The sequence below is a fragment of the Formica exsecta genome, unplaced genomic scaffold (genome assembly GCF_003651465.1).
Source record: "Formica exsecta isolate Colony F162 unplaced genomic scaffold, ASM365146v1 scaffold363, whole genome shotgun sequence".
NCBI lineage: Eukaryota > Metazoa > Arthropoda > Insecta > Hymenoptera > Formicidae > Formica > Formica exsecta.
In genome coordinates, this window is record NW_021850877.1 from 604,341 (window position 1) to 621,852 (window position 17,512).

The following is a 17,512-nucleotide window of genomic DNA, read 5'->3' on the forward strand; positions in this document are numbered from 1 at the left end:
ATTTATTTTAAATAGAATTTTAAATAATATATAAATAAATAATTTTATTTTATTAATTATTTATATATAGTCTCTCTTTCTATCTTATTTATATCTTATAATATATAATCGAATCTATATAATAATAGAGAGAAATAGTGAGAAGCTTATGTAAATATTAAAATTTTCTAATTCGAATATTATTTTTTATTCACTTCTGTATTTATCGCGAAGCGCATTTATCGTCGTCGTGACGTACTTCGTTAACGTTTTTGTATTCTGTTCCCGCCGCCCTCGTCTCTCTCTGTCTCTCTTTCTTTTTTCTTTGCGTGGCGCTTTTTGAGGAGCGACGCGTGCCGTATCTCATATCCGTCATGCCTCGCATGTTTCCGCGGACGGTGATTCTACGAGTTCCATTTAAATACCGGTAAATAAATAATTATACGCGGAACACGAGATGGATTCGATCGATAATGAATTAACTCGGTGTTTGAGATTAGCGGTCGCGGACGGGCGATTATTGGCAGAATAATATTTAGACAGAAAATATATTGCTCACCTCTCTCTTCTCTCTGTTGCAGAGCACCCTCCCTAGAAGCCAGACGTATTTTCGTCGCGTTACATTCCTACGCATCCCCTTCTCGATCCTCCCCTCCTCCTTCATCCTCTTCCTTTTGCTTCCACCCCTGCTCTCCTCTCTTTTTTCTTAGCTCGCGCTCTGCCTCCGACTCCCGTCGCTGTTCGCCGTTACGCTGTTAAACGAGCGGATCGCCAGTAGCTATCGGCGCATCTGGAAAGAATAAAGTGCACGTTATATACGAAGGGGTAAGCAAGCGGCGTTGCAATGCCGGGCAACGTAGACTGCATAAGTAATAGAGCCCGAGGGAGGCGGCTATTCCGCCGAGATCGCTCGCTATGAAGAGAGAAGGAATCCAGAGAAACAAAAAACATTCCTTTCTCCTTCCACGATGCTGATGTTCGATATCGATATCTTCGTAAGATATGATTTGCATATGTGTCGCGATCGATCAAAATCTTCCATACGAACAGAAAGAATCACCAATACACAAAATTCAACTCATATCCGCTCGAGAAGTATACAGAGAGTAGCATAGAAAAAAATTATATATATATATATATATATATATATATATATTATTTTCTTTATGCGATTATACATGTATTTATAATACATAAATCGCACATTCTCCTACACCGGTTTTGTAAAACTTACAATTATGTTTTTTCGTTTCGTATAGTGCAAAGATAATTATCGGAGTGCGGAAAGAGAAAGCTGAACGTTGGCTGAGGGACTGGCTTTCGTCTTCCCGCATCATACATCTAATATTGAAGTTAAACAATATCTTTCTCTCTCTCTCTTTCTGTATTTCATTCTATTGGTCTGCCTATCAAATTATTGAAAAAGAGAATCGTCGACGGCATTCACATCCCATTGTTTTCTCATTTATGGAAAAAGAAAAGTCAAAGAATGCAACTATCGTTACGCTTCACAGCTAACCACAGCATTCGGCAAATATGTTTCACTCGTTTAAAAATTACTTATATCACAATAAAAAACGCCGGCGCATCCTTCCATCTCATTTCATGTTTATCCAACTTGCACATACCTCTTTCATCGTGGATCATCACCCTAATGTTTATCGATATTAAGGATGCGTCTAGAGGCTCTGGCAGGTTTTAGCCGAGGTTTCCGGATGGTTGCGGAGACGTAAGTTCGGGATTTGCATTCCGGGTAACTGGTCTTGCAACAAACGCGACCTGCCGAAGCAAATCCTCGATCACAGCGCTTGTACTAGGCAAGAATCATATATATATATATATAATTTACTTTTATTACACAAAAGTTAACTTCATCAGGGAACCACAAGCGACGCGTATCACGTGCGACGTATGAACGAGATAAGATCGGATTTTATAAGCGGCTGCGCGAATTAACCGCCGCGAGATGTGCAATTACATCCAATTTCCGTTGATGACTGTATTTCGAATAACACCTCTTTGCATTATTATATATTATACAGGATATATAAATAAGTCATTTTGCGCGACACGCGTCAGCGAAACGATAACATCGCTGGCATAAATATTAAATATACATATGTTGATATAGATCTTATTCTTTTAATGCAGAAGAAACCTAAAATGTCTAAGAAAATAATAATTATGTTAACTAGTTATATTAACTATACGATTTTGATCAATTTTGAATATTCAGCAGCCGATGTTTGGAGCGTAAATATTAAAAATATATGTTAATATCTTATTATTTTTAACAAAGAATAAGATTAATATAAGAAAAATAGCTATCTTTATTTTAAACTTGGATTTTAAAACCGACACTTAAAATGTTATATTTTTATCTAATGGCTTCTTTTTTTTCTGTACGTAGCGCGAAGTGTATAACGATGACAAAAGAGATAAAAGATAATCACCATAACTAATAATCGTCCAGGAGTTGGTTAATTATGTGTTTATAAATCATGTTTCGCAGTTCGTGTGCATTTGTAATGTTAATTCGATAGATTTCTATCTCTATTGTGTAAAATATCCAACAAAAAACAAACTTGTATTATTAAATTGAATAAAAAGATCCATTTCTTTAAAATTATTTTCGCTATGTTATTGTATTTTTTTATCGACTGAAACACGTAATATTAAACGCTAAAGTAAGTGTGATTTACGAGATCCTTAAGAAACCCGAGCCCAGAGAGTGATAAGGATCCTTGAAGGCTCAGGCCTCTCTCGGCAAATCAGAGCGATACACGACTTGCAGAAGCGGAGACTTTAACAACTATCGTATATTAATGTCACGAGACATAATGAGGCTTCACGGTGAGCCTCGCCGATGCAAATCGCAGGTTACATCGATTTATGAAAGGCGGACAGTAATTTCCACCGTATTAGTCGCTTGCGCAGCGCGTTCTTTAGACGGCCCCCTATATACGCCTTCGTAAAAGAACGCAACGCGGCCGCTTTGTGTGTGTTTTAACCACAGCGCGCTAGAAAATCGCCTTAACGAGTGGAGTTATGTTTCCGACTAGCCGGAGGAGAGCTGCGAGGTAACATAACACGCGAATTCCACGAATCCGGACGTGCACGAATATCCGATTGCTTCGGAATTACGTTGAGGAATGCTTTAATACACTTAACTTTTATTTTTGTTATCGCGAAATAACCGACAGATATGATCGTTTAAGAAAATTGACTGGGAACGAATACATACGTCAGAGACATGACAATACGTCGAGAGTACATGACAAATTTTGCGATGCTGCAACTTGTTCCCATAAATTATTATTCATGGAAATATATATTATTTATATTATTCATGAATACTTTGTCTTCCTTCGAGAAAAGCGTCAGATAGTAATTAAGCTATTATCGAAGTATATTAAGAGCAGATAAACGGAAATGGCCATCATTAATAAGAAATTATTTAAGTGGCGGTTACACCGCAATCCTGATAACAAAAACAAAATTAAAAAAATAATTCGATGGGAGAAGAAAGTACAATAAGAAATATAATATCTAATTATTAAATTCAATTAAATAATGCTGGATAAAATCTACAATCTGACAAACTGCTTATCCGTGCTGATTAATAAACGATGGTGTTAATCGATTATGGCAGAATAAAAAATAAATCGAAGATGTATATTGATCGGCTCTCTTTTACGTCACGTTTTTCTTTCACGCGGATGCACCTGCAATCGCCTCGCTGCATGCGCTTGTATTAATGCGAGCAACGCGTTGCAGAGAATTATGTTAATCAGACGACGGAAGGAAGTCGTTTACTTCTTAAAGACACGATCGAAAACACTTTGTAAAGCGGTATCGCGAGCGATATCGTGAGAATCTTACGGGCAAGAAAGACTATAATAAGCCGATAAAATGCCATTTCGCGTTTAACAAGTGACATTTTTATAACTCGATTTCTGACGCGAGTCTCCACGATGAGAGGAGTCGTATAACAACCCCCGCGAACAATAAAGTTAATTAAACATCGCGTCGAACGGAAATAAGAACCGCGCGTGATGTATAATGCGAGCAATTTTTCAGACAGCGAGGTGGAATATGATTGTTTCGGTGAATGATCAGCATTACCGGAACGGATATCATAAATTCCACGCCATTCCATGCGGTTCCATTGCTCTCGCGCGTTACACAACCAAGCATCGAGGTGAACGTCTCTCTCTCTCTCTTTCATTTATCTTATTCGATTTATCGTCGGGTGCGTAATACATACTTTGTAACGATCGATGTTCTCCCCCGGGAATCAATAATTTTCAGCGGGCCATTTATAAGACGCTACTTTTTAAGCGCTCACGAGGATAAGAGCGTCCGCGCGACAGTCGCGGTAATAAAGTACACCGCGTTTAAACGCGAACATATCATCGTCGTTATAAAGCCACAGTGGAATCGAGAATGATAATTCACTTCGCGCCTGTGATTTGCGATCGGTCGTGGCACGACGAATTTTCGCGTCGCGAGAAAAAATCCACGCATCATAAATCCTTCCGGCAGCGGGTCATTGGCGAGGATGTGCAGTACGGTAATTTATATCGTCTCTTATATTCGCGATGGATATTCGCGGTTCCCCCAACAACAGAGCCGAGACGGGCAACGCTATTGTTGGTCTCCGTTGGAATAGCGACTGTAGGAGATGAGAGAGAGAGAGAGAGAGAGAGAAACCGGTCACACCCACGAATCTATTATATCGTTCTGTACATTTGAATTACCGGGAACACACGGGTTTCTAATATATTTAAACATAAAAATGTCAAAGAAAAAAACGATGAGAAATAAGTGACTCCGCTATTCTTCGATTCCACGTTCCAGCATGAAAGATTGTGCGTCGCATAACTTTATCGAGGTGATATATTTAATAGCCGGCATTTTACATATATAGCCTCTCTAGAATAAATAATAATATATTCCACTGCAGGCGGAATATATCATATAATTATAATATTTACTGACGTATACTCTCTCTTTCTATACATAGCGATGCACAAAGTTCGCAGCGAGAACTCAAGTACCGGACGCGAACGTAAATCTAGAGTGCTCGACGCGCGGTCGACCCACTCTAAATACGCCAGTAAAATATACGCCAACGATAATTTACTTTCCGTTAAGTCATCCGGAGATCACGTTCGCGCGCGTAATATTCCGGTAATAGTCTTGATAGCAGTTGCGGTTGCGTATCTATATTACGAGAGTATAATCATATGGCGATAATATTTATTCAACATATTGGTTCAATATAATTAAATTTATAAGGATCTCGAGAGCGCTCGGAGATAGACTTAACAAGAAAAAGAATTGATCCTTTTTGCTTTTAGCAGAATTGCAATTTGCCGTCTGCATCTGTTGCGAGCATGATATGAAAATATTAGCCTCGCAATTCCGATGTCTAACCAGTCGAGAAAGCAGTTATATCTTTACGAGGAGAGTAGAAATCTCGCCGTGCAACATCTTTGCCGTGCAGTCGCTATGTAGGAAAGACACATTCTTGATTATCCACTTCATATGAAAATCTGAGAACTTGAAACTACATTCTTCGCGCGCGTACATACACACACCCGTTATACACTGAAATTTAAATGTGTAATTGTTGAAATGCTAAATCTCGAACGGAAATGCGAGAATACAGCGGTTGTCTCCCGTTAATCTTATGCAAATCAATTTTATTATATTTCGAAAAGATCTCTCTTGATCTCAGAGAGCGTATCAAGGATTTCTGGGTGGATTAATGCCAGAAATCTTTACGCATCCGGCGTGCGGTAAGTGGACGTGCTTTGTCCGTCAAAACGAAAAGTCACGATTATTCGTGCGTTATTCGCACGGATCATCGCAAATCTTCGATATTTATTCTTGTCATCATCTCTTAATTAGCGTCGTCGTGACGATCGATGGGATACGTCAAAATAGCTGCGACAAAGCCCACTAAGAACGCATTTATTATTATTATTATTATTATTATCCGTTCTCTAGAGTCACGAGGAATAAAGTAAAAATAATATACGAACAAAGAGATAAAGACACAATAGAGTTTTGACGAGAAAAATATCGTAGTTCATATCTTAATATAATTCGATAAATTTAATAATATTTTACGATAAATGTAAATACATATTTATTGCAACACGCGCCTGTAATATAATATTGTAATATTATACATATATATTGCAATTGTGTAATCGTCGTCTTCTAAATATAGGACGAGAAATCGCGGCAGGAAGAAGTGTACAACGAACGTGTCGTAGGAAAGCTTCCTGCGATTCACGAACCAAAATAAGGCATTCGTATGAATAAACGCGTGCCAGTTCCTCCATTCTGACCAAAGTTATTATGGGAATAAGAGAGTGAACATTATTTTAATTAAAAATATCAGCACATTCGTCATATGACTGGTTATATTATCGCGCGCACGGTTTTAGAATATAAATTATCTTCCTTCGATTAAAAGCAAAACTTACATGACTTTAATTTACAATCACTATCGCGAGTAACGCAAGATATATATCTAATTAATTATTTTAGAAATTTAATTCTTACAGGTCAAATTTATTTAGAAAGATTTACATGAAAAAGATACGTAACATGTTTGATTTACTTTGTTCTAATTTTGCAAATAAAAAGCACCGGATTAATTTAATTCGTGCAAACGATGGTTCACAAGATTTAAAAAAGATGTGTAAAAATCGAAAGAAAAATTTCCCGTTCTTGATGTTCTCATTCGAAGGTATCGCCATTAGTATGTCTACCGAAAGTTCGACCTGTCCCGAAGATTCACGCGTGTGGATAGGAATCGTCGTGTACGCGAGGAATAAATGATTAGCGGCGTGTTTCGGCAATCAAAAACAAAGATGGTTGCTGTTCGTCGACAGGTGAAAACGTATCGTGAATCTCAATCGCAAGCACTCGCTATTTCTCTCTCTCTCTCTCTCTCTCTCTTTCTCTCTTTCAATGCTTTTTTTCTAACGTATCACGAAATCGCATAGCACGGATTTAATTTTATTAGCAGAATTAACATAAAATTTAATTGCAATAAATTGTATCTCAATACGTCATTTATATGATTTTTTACTCTTTTTATTTATCGTCGATATATTTGTTTATTATTTAAAAAAAAGATACGAATGCACATCCGGTATCAGGCTTATTCCGAATTCTGAACGATAGCCTCGACACAACATCTTGATTTTGGGATGTGACCACCCTCTTTCTTCGAATCTCCGAATTCCTACTTCAAATGCGATAGGGTTGAAATCGACGTGAGAATCCTGCCGATCCTGCCGTTAATTTACATATCTTCCCAGACTGACAAGCATGCTCGACACAAACAACGTTAGAGAACAAGAAGCCTTCAAGGATAAATTATATTTAGCCACGACCAGTCGCGCTTTCAAGGACATTGTTCAAATCGATATTTAAGGATATCGGAATGATATTAACGACGATCGGAACAAGCGATTACAAGACAACGATATTTTAAAATCCTTCACGGAAAGACACGTGTTTATTATAGATCGTCTTTATACATCATACTTCCTGTCGGCTCGAGTTAGCTTTGTTTCTTATTTCCTTTTGCTTTCTTCTCTCTCATTCGCTTTTCTACCTATATTCTTTTTTTATTCGTATCTTTTTCTGTATGTAAATTTCTATAATGTGTTTGTCGTTTCTCGCATAAAATATTGTACAAGAATAATGTGATGTAAATATGTTAATATGTTAATATTAACTATAATTTTATTTTAATATTCAGAGTTATTAATCTAAAGAAAAACGGACGAGAAAACGTGACGTTCAAATCATGCTCGATTGGTCGACGAGAATTCGATTTAGGGACTAGGCACGTTTGTTTCGTCGCGGGACGAAAATTATAATGGTGAACACCTTTGAATACAATGAGTCGCCTATGAACGAGTCTCTCATAGTGGCAGGGCATCCCGTAATGGCACAGTGAAACGCATGTCGGGCGAGAGCGAAACGTCCGGGGCGACCTTAATTTCGATCGCCATGAATTTAAATCGCTCCTAATGTCGGCGGCCAAATAGGAGGATGCGAAAGCATTGGTCCGGATCGTTGCATCGAATTACAAACGATCGAGAGTGCAGAAGGGGAAGGAAAGAGAGAGAGAAATTTACTCGCGTCCTGATTTGCGGTCGCGCTGTTTCAAACGTGTTCGAAGCACGTGCCAATTTGCGATGGTTCAAGCTATCATCTCGCGTGTTCGTTTTTTTTTTCCCTCTATTTCTCGTATGAAAATTTATTTATTTAATCTTTTTTCTTCTCCGGCACGATTAGTAGCTTCTAAATTATTACGGTAATATTTCTTGTGTGAATGAATCGATCGCGCCTAACAATTTATTAATTTTTATCAGTTAAATAATTCTCTCTATAATTCTAAGCAAAGTGTGATATGCGCGACTTGCGGTTGAAAAACGTTTTTCCACGATATCTCGAAAATTCCGGAAAAAATCGTTTCACATAGTATGCACTCATTTATTATCTCAGAGAGAATTATAGTACGAGAATATTTCTTACAAATAAGAAACGCGTCGATGATTTGACACGGCAATTCCGCTGATTTATGATCGCACTATCGACATGTAATCATCGCGTTCCTCATAACGCGCCATATGTCTACTACCTGCCATCAATGAGATACTTAGTTTTAAATTACTATTCGACTTTTTATATTGCCACACATAAACCGGAATACATATTCTCTCTGATCGTGAGCGACATAATTATATCGTGTCTTCAAGGCCGATAACCGCCACGAGCTTTCAATCACAAAATTCACAACTTCATAGACTTTAAGCCGTTTTTGAAAAAACAACATTTTTTTCCGAATCTGAAATAAATCACGATAAAATAATTGAAATAATTGTCGCGGGAAAGACCCGAGTTTCTAGCTTAGCTATAAGCTATATTCTCGCCTTCGAACTCGATCAACAAGTTTTTTTCAAGAAAGAGGACAACATCTGGCCCTCCACACGAATAATAGGGATTACGACGACTCGTTCTCTTGCTCGCGAGTTTCAGCAAACGAGAAGCAAGTCTTCTTTCACTTGAAAATACTGCAAACTTCTAACTCGAAAAGTTCCCGTCGTTTACGGGCCCCAAGTCGATGTGACCCGGTTTCTTTGTTCGCTTTTAAGACGTCCTCAAAAATCTTGACGCGCGTAACTTCTTTTACCAGAGATCATCTCCTTATTATTCTATTCTATTCTATTCCATTTTTTTAACTACCGGAGATCATCTCGTTATTATTCTATTCTATTTTTAAAAACTAAAATAAAATAGGAGGCTGGCAAATAAGAGTAGAGCATAGGAGATTGCGGTGTAAATAAATCTTCAAATTTATAAAAAGAAAATTTAATCGCACGTTGCAGTCCATATCTTCGAACCATCTTCAGCAACATTTTTAAACAGAAGGAAAAAAAAATCTGTCATATAGAATAGGATAAAAAGAAATATTATATAAAATGGAAACGTACGATTAAATGTCTTTTTCTTTTTAAAAATTTGAAGATTTATTTGCGTCACAATCTCCTGCACTCAGCTTTAATTTACCTGTCTCCTACTTTATCTTGTTTATGTTTTTTGCAGAGCCTTAAAGAATTTTTAATTTATTGTCTTTTTAAAAATTAGCAGCAAAATGTAGTTTGCAAAAGATTTGAATTTGTTTCAAATTTTCGCTCTGAGATAAAAGAAGACACGTGCATAAAGATGCATCATAAATGTCTCGAATTTATTTAAGCGCCGTCCGCTCGCGATTCGCCTTATTTCGCCATGCGTATAGTGAACTTGACATGTAACGTTAATCGCGCCGGGAAAAGCCGAGACGCTGCTGAAACGACCCACGGCTCGCAACGCAAGTAAACGCGTACAACGCGATCGCACGTGCGTAATTGCGAGCGCACGCGCTACGCGGCATAGCATTTATTACGGCCGTGGTTTCTGTTTCGTTGGACAGGTGCGCTCGCATGGACGCCACCGACCGTGACCGTGGTAATTACATCGAAGGGGAGGCTCCTCTTCTATATCCCCCGTACCCTTTCCGTCTCGAAAAATCGCTACTAGACTCAGATAGGAGTAGATACATTACTTAAAAATCTCTCATTAAGAAAGCAGTTGCTCAATTTATTCATAAGTCGTGGAATTATATTCTCGCGCACGCATGAGCATCGCAAAGATTCGCAAGGACATTGTAGATATTAATCTTTACAATTATATTTCTAGCAGATTTAGAAAGCCTCGTGAAATTTAATATAAGAGACAGATCCTCGAGGTTTCGCTCGCGGCAGATTTTCGACATCTTCAGAAGGAACGCATTACTACGGACGATGTAATCTATCCGGGTGACGACAGCGTTTTGACAGGCGATGTGTTTTCACAGTTACGTCCTATCATTGGTGACGGCAATCGAGCAATGATTGATTCAATTAGCGTCAATATCTTTATTGCACTATTTAATTCTTTTCTCGATCGAATAACTTTCCTGAAGGCTAAGAAGATTCAAGAAACGAATTTTATTCACCATCGGCCTTACGTCATTTTCTCTTTTCCCTCGCATCTCTTTCTCTGGAAAGAACGCCGCAATGAGGGATCTCTTTCCGGCCCGGTGCATATCCGGGGCAGTGCGTTGGTCCAGCGCGCCTTCATCCGAAAAACTCCCTTATGGGGGAAACTTTTTTCAACCTCGGCAGGTCTCGACACACCCATCAAATCCCACGCTCGTGCACCGTGAAAATTGGACGAAACATCCTGAAAAGTCGTTACCAAACAGCACACGTATATCCCGCCCTAAGAAATATCCGTGCATACTTAATTAGAAAACGTTCTGAAACTTTCTTGCTGCTATCCAGAACTAACGTCAAATTTATACGAATCCGTTCTCTCTTCTCGTACAAATAATTTCATCATCCTACCATGATATGTAAATATGTAAAAAGAAAAATGGACAAAAAATATGTCGAGAGATTATGAAAAAAAAAATTACACGCGTAACGTTTGCGAGCGAGGCAACTGTTTTTTTTTTTGCGATGAAGAAGAATTCTCGAAGCACGACCGGAAGCGATACGTCTTCGTCAATAATTCTGCAGCATGGTTTCCGCATGGCAAATCGCGCGTAAAGAGAAAGAGGGGGAGGAGGGACGGAGAGTGCGGTATATACATATTCCGGGCGCCGAATTTAAAATTCATGTCAATATTATCCGGTTAGTCGTGCATTTTCTCGAGGCGCGCGAACGCCTCGCGGTTCATCGTACGACGAACGAGCGTGGCACGAGAATAGACGCTTCGATATCTTCGGTTGTTGACCGTCGTCGACACGAGTTATACTCCTCGACCGACCGGTGGAGGCCCAAACGGGAGAGCATCGCCGCGCACACCTCGCAAGTCACATCTCCGTGCGTGGCTTCCGGTCTTATCCGTTGCTTCCTCCCATCGTTAATGACCTGCCCGCGTACTACACTACCTGCGTCGTTTACCTTCAAGTGGCATCATGGTGCACGAGCGCTATGGGAAAAACGTGATCGTCCGCGCGTATAACGTACTAAGGAAAATTACATCGTGTCATATTTAATTATATGTGCGTGTATCTATAATTAATATATACTTTTTTAATTATATTTTTATTATTATGAAGTTTCGGAGAATACCAAAATATTTCCACGATCACTTCCCCGCCTTCCGCCTTTAATAACCTGTCATCGTTCCATTTCCCCTCTTCTCTCTCTGTCTCTCTCGTCCCTTCCCTCATCAGCATCCTCGTTCAGGTGCATCGCATACGGCATACACGAAACGGGCGCATGTGAACTGGTATGTCGTACTGGTCCATTGGACGCGGACGAAGAGCAGGAAACTATTTCACGCAACGACGCTTGCGGTTACAAGAGGGACATTCATTCGTTATAATTCCCAGAAAATTAAAAAAAAAAAAGGAAAAAAGAAAAAAAAGAAAAATGACACATTAACGTGAGAAAATTTATCCTCAATAAACAGTCAATCGAAAATAGCGAAAGTAGCTGCAATATTATCTGTTTATATTTAATTCAGAAATTAACCGTGTAAAAAATTATCTCCATTATTGACACTTTTCCGAGAAAATGACGAGGCATTGGCCCGTTTGCTCTCGTTTGCCGCGAATATTATGACTTTAGCGAGGCGTTAAAAAGAATCCAAGCGACGCTTTTTTTTTCGCGCAAACGATACCTGGAACCGCTATTTGGTCTGTTATGCCACTGCCGAAGACTGCGTTCTTCAAAGAGATATACGTGTCGATCCAAAAGAGTTAATAATAAACGCGTTTCCATACGAAACGCACCGGGAGAAACGCTTACGCACGACTTATGCGTTCTCTCTTTACCAAAATGAATGTTGGACTTATAAATTTTTATGTATCTTTTTGTGTAATCAAACTACCATTATCCAAAGGCTTAAGAATTATTTCAATTCGTAAGTAAATTTTTTTTTCGGTCGTATTACAAGTTGCATTAGCTAATGTCTACAAATATAGTTCGATTCTCTGCGTAGCTACCGTTGCACGGCGAGAAAATCGTCGAAATTAGCGAGGCCGGATTTAGGAAACGATTACTCATGATAGAATTTACTCGGCCGGAAAACAATGTTCTAAATTTACACGACGTGCATTACGATTTTCTCGTTACGACTACGGTCGAAATCGAGTCGCTGATTGCCCGTCGTTTTTCTTCTCGCTTCTGTTTTATGACATTGAGTTTTCTGAGGAATACGAAATAAATAATGGCGTTTTTTATTTTGTATTACATTTCATAGAAAAATTTCACTCAAACTCTAAAAAAAAATAATGGAGATATATAACAGGAAAAAAATATATTCGACAAATAGGAAAGCAAGTCACATTTTATCGAGCCTCTTTCGTCTGTCACTGGAAAAATAAAAATTCGGAGGAAGTTCTGACGAATAACGGGGCTAGTATTCCCGGCAAGAGCCGCGAGACAATTCATGGTTTTCAGCCGATGACAACCGAGAGAACTCGCACGACAGAATTGCGACGAAAGATTTCCATTTGCTCCCCGAGTCTATCTCTTAACGATTCTCTCGGACAGCGCGATAGCTCTATCGCGAATAAATCTATCGCGCTGAATGCCTTTTAGCATCTCAAAGAACATTACTCTCAAGCGATATCTAGCGAGATTCAGTGTTATGATAACGGGGTACACAATTTCCTTTGCATCTTCAAGAATGATTATGTCGTCAAATATAATGTCAGTTAGTCATAACTACATATATTTTTCAAACTAAATATCTCTTATCGTTAGTATCTCGGAAAATATTCCTAATCAAGTTTAGCGCCAACAAGATATATTACAAAATAATCTTATATAAACTTCTTCTCTCTTTCTCCCTCTCTCTCTTCCACAAATTTTTTTTTTTTTTTTTTTTTTTGTTATAATGTTTCAGATATAACTGAGTCTAGGTATAAACTATTTAAATATTGAACATTCAACATTAAGGGTAAAACTTGCAATTTCCATATATCTCATGTAGTCATAAACTTTCACTGAATCTTAAATAAATAGATACTTCCGATAGGGTCCCCGTACACGGAAATGTAACAGGCTACTTTGTTGGAAGAACGAAGAAAGCTGCCGAGGATCGTGGAAACGAGAGACATCAGACAGACGGTCGAGAATAATAATTCCGTCATCCACGCTCGTTCCGACGCTCCCTCGACGCGGCTTCACACCTCTTCTCCGTGTCTCATAATTCGTGCTCTCTTCGCTCGAAGAAGCGCTCTTTCCGCGGTAAATCAAGAATACTCACGTGGACGGAATTCGTTCGAATTTGTACCGCGACATCTCTTTCCGCGCGCGACTCTTTCTAAAAATATTTTATTATAAAAAGAACGCTATTTCTACGTTATTATTCCGCGACTATAAATTCTAGCTTACCAGCCATATAACTTCGTACTTTTGTGGTAACCAACCTGATACGCGATACGCATTCCGCGGTTTGCGAACGACGCGTGCGATGCTCTCTCTCTTTCTCGCACGCATTACCATGACTATTTATACGTACGAGCGACTAATTCGTTTCCGAGGAGAGCCCGCGAGCAGTGGTACAAGATTTAAGGTGTTTTCGATCAGTGACAGCGAGCCGAGGCTTGACAGCGAGAGGGCAGCGTCCTATCGTACGCTCGCATCTACCGACACGTACTAATTAGCCGTATAATCCGCAGTGAATAACGATCTTGACTCGTCGTACAAGAAGAGGTAGAGCAAACAAACGCGAGTTACGCGATACAGATCTCGCGACGAGGCATCCTTATTCAAGCCGATCGATATCCGTCAATCATTTACTTTGTTGGATTCTTCAAGGCTGTATAAAATTACGCGTATAATGACTCTTTCGGTCGCACCTTCGTATAATAGATTCACAGGGCGCGGGTGGATGCGATTCCGTTGTAACCGAAAGGGTCGGGAGGGATCTCGCTTTTACGGGGCACTATAAAGATTTTATATTTAGAAGGTACGTGACGCGACAAAGGCCCTTGCTTTCAGCGTGTCCTAGATAAATCTTTAGGTATGCGCCGTGTTGCGGGCGCGCGCGCCACCACTTAGCATTAAACTATAAAAATAAATCAATGAATCATTCCGGAGAGAAAGAGGGAAAATTACGACGTTCGCACGGGAGATAAACGAGCCCCCGGTGCGACGAATTATCTCGCGATGCGCGCCGCGTAGTCCATTAACGACACCGTCGATTAAATGTCACGCGCGAAAGTGGACGAAAGTATGCGAACCGCGCAAAACTATATCAGCGATCCGGTATATCAAAAGGAGTTGAATAAAAAGCGAACGGGGTACACACACGAAATGCGACGCTAGTCGCTTCTACACACGGCAAATATAAATTAGTGCGGCTGACGATTGCCACGAGCGAGTTTCATTAATTCGACTGGATAATAATAGGTATCCGTGAAGTCTGTGCCGTGAGGTCGTTACGATTAGGCGAGTCATCGTGGCTTTCTATAAATAACGGGCGGAGACAGACACCGCCAGGGGGTGGAAAAGGGAGACGCGTAAACGGAGAGATAGAGAAAGAGAGAAAGAGAGAAAGAGACAGAGGGAGAGAGGGAAGGTTGGTAATCTCGGCTGTTCTACCATCGCCGTTCATGGTGTGTTGGATGTCCCGAGGGAAACGAAAAGGTGGTCGACGTTCGGGCAACACATGTCCCGAATGTGTGTTCCGGACACAGTGGCACGAGGGGACGAAAGAAAAATAGGATCGGCCTAGTGAAATGACGGCCATGAAGCGTCGAAATTACCTGCGAAGTGGCGATTCACGCGATTGTTTCGATACGGAATGAAAAAGGGTGTCTTTCCGTGAAATGCATTCTTTCAATATTTTCAAACCATACTTTGAGATGACTTTGTGCGGAAGGCTAATTATTGTTCCCCCCATACATATCTGACAGGATCTTCCGCTTATTTAAAAAAGGTCAAGACTAAATTAATTACGATTTTAACAATACACGAGCGCACGAGAAATGAAGAGAACTCTCGTCTTGGCTCTCGCGTCTCGGAATGGCGCGAAAACTGCATCGGGCGTACACATGTGCGTATGAGCAGCGCACGCACGATGCGACGAAACGGCGACGGGTAGGAGAAAAGGGAGAAAGAGAAGCAGAGGGAGCAGAACGCGCGGCGTTAGAAAGGGAACGAGAAGGAAGATGCCGTCACCGAGTAGTGGGGTACGCCGGGAGTTTTGCCGGCGATCTATCGAAGCACTCGGCGGCACTCCGTCGAGAGTGGGGGTGACGAGATGAGAGAGGGAGAGAGAGAGACCGACAGACCCCACGAGGGGTTGCGGAGGGAACGAGCGTGGACGAGCGGTTATTTCAAGCGAACGGCTCTTCTGGCACTTCGCCCCGAGCTTTCCTCGTGCACATCCTCTCCTATCGGAGTGGTGCCTGTCCCATCAGTGTCGCCGCCGCGACGCCGCAGCGCCTCTCACAGACGAGATAGAGAGAAGCCCGCAGAGCGCAACGAGCACCGCGAGCGGCCGGACGCGCGTTTCCAATCCGATCTGCAGGACGAGCACGCGAGTACTGTCCAAGACCCGCCACCGATCGATCCATCGATCGATCCCGTGTATCGATCTGCAATCTTGAGCGCGATACTTGTAGTGAAAAAAAAAAAAAAAAGAAGAAACCGGATAATCTTCCGAGGGTGATCGGTGTTAGTGAATGGATGGACCTTTCGTGTTCCGTGATAGGATTTTGAGAAACGTCAAGAAAGGGAGGGGACGCACACGCGGACAGTGGAGGACGAGAATTTTGAAGAAATCGCCACGGGAACGAGCAGCGGGAGAGACGAGGGATGGAACGCGTGTGGAAAAGAGGAGCGAAGGAGGATCTATGATGACGCGCCGCCGTCGGCCTGAAATAACAGCGGGAATGCGTGTACAGTGAATCACGGAGCTCCCCGTTCGTTCCGACGCGAATCTCGTCTCGGCAGTGACTCTAGCGTAGCTTTTCTTCACCACCCCCTCGTTTTTTCCTTCGTTCTCGATCCTTGCTCGATCCACGGTCGTGCAATTCGTGCTCTCTTCGCTCGAAGAAGCGCTCTTTCCGCGGTAAATCAAGAATACTCACGTGGACGGAATTCGTTCGAATTTGTACCGCGACATCTCTTTCCGCGCGCGACTCTTTCTAAAAATATTTTATTATAAAAAGAACGCTATTTCTACGTTATTATTCCGCGACTATAAATTCTAGCTTACCAGCCATATAACTTCGTACTTTTGTGGTAACCAACCTGATACGCGATACGCATTCCGCGGTTTGCGAACGACGCGTGCGATGCTCTCTCTCTTTCTCGCACGCATTACCATGACTATTTATACGTACGAGCGACTAATTCGTTTCCGAGGAGAGCCCGCGAGCAGTGGTACAAGATTTAAGGTGTTTTCGATCAGTGACAGCGAGCCGAGGCTTGACAGCGAGAGGGCAGCGTCCTATCGTACGCTCGCATCTACCGACACGTACTAATTAGCCGTATAATCCGCAGTGAATAACGATCTTGACTCGTCGTACAAGAAGAGGTAGAGCAAACAAACGCGAGTTACGCGATACAGATCTCGCGACGAGGCATCCTTATTCAAGCCGATCGATATCCGTCAATCATTTACTTTGTTGGATTCTTCAAGGCTGTATAAAATTACGCGTATAATGACTCTTTCGGTCGCACCTTCGTATAATAGATTCACAGGGCGCGGGTGGATGCGATTCCGTTGTAACCGAAAGGGTCGGGAGGGATCTCGCTTTTACGGGGCACTATAAAGATTTTATATTTAGAAGGTACGTGACGCGACAAAGGCCCTTGCTTTCAGCGTGTCCTAGATAAATCTTTAGGTATGCGCCGTGTTGCGGGCGCGCGCGCCACCACTTAGCATTAAACTATAAAAATAAATCAATGAATCATTCCGGAGAGAAAGAGGGAAAATTACGACG

General features: G+C 41.0%; 1 protein-coding gene across 1 annotated transcript in view; it reads right to left on the reverse strand.

Moving 5' to 3' along the window:
* The window catches only part of LOC115239018, a 94,217-nt gene that overhangs the window by 59,430 nt on the left and 17,275 nt on the right, over positions 1–17,512 (reverse strand). The window contains exon 3 of the mRNA XM_029813304.1: positions 539–769. Coding sequence (XP_029669164.1) covers positions 539–643 — 105 coding nt within the window. The 5' untranslated portion in view covers positions 644–769. The remainder of the gene's footprint in view (positions 1–538; positions 770–17,512) is intronic.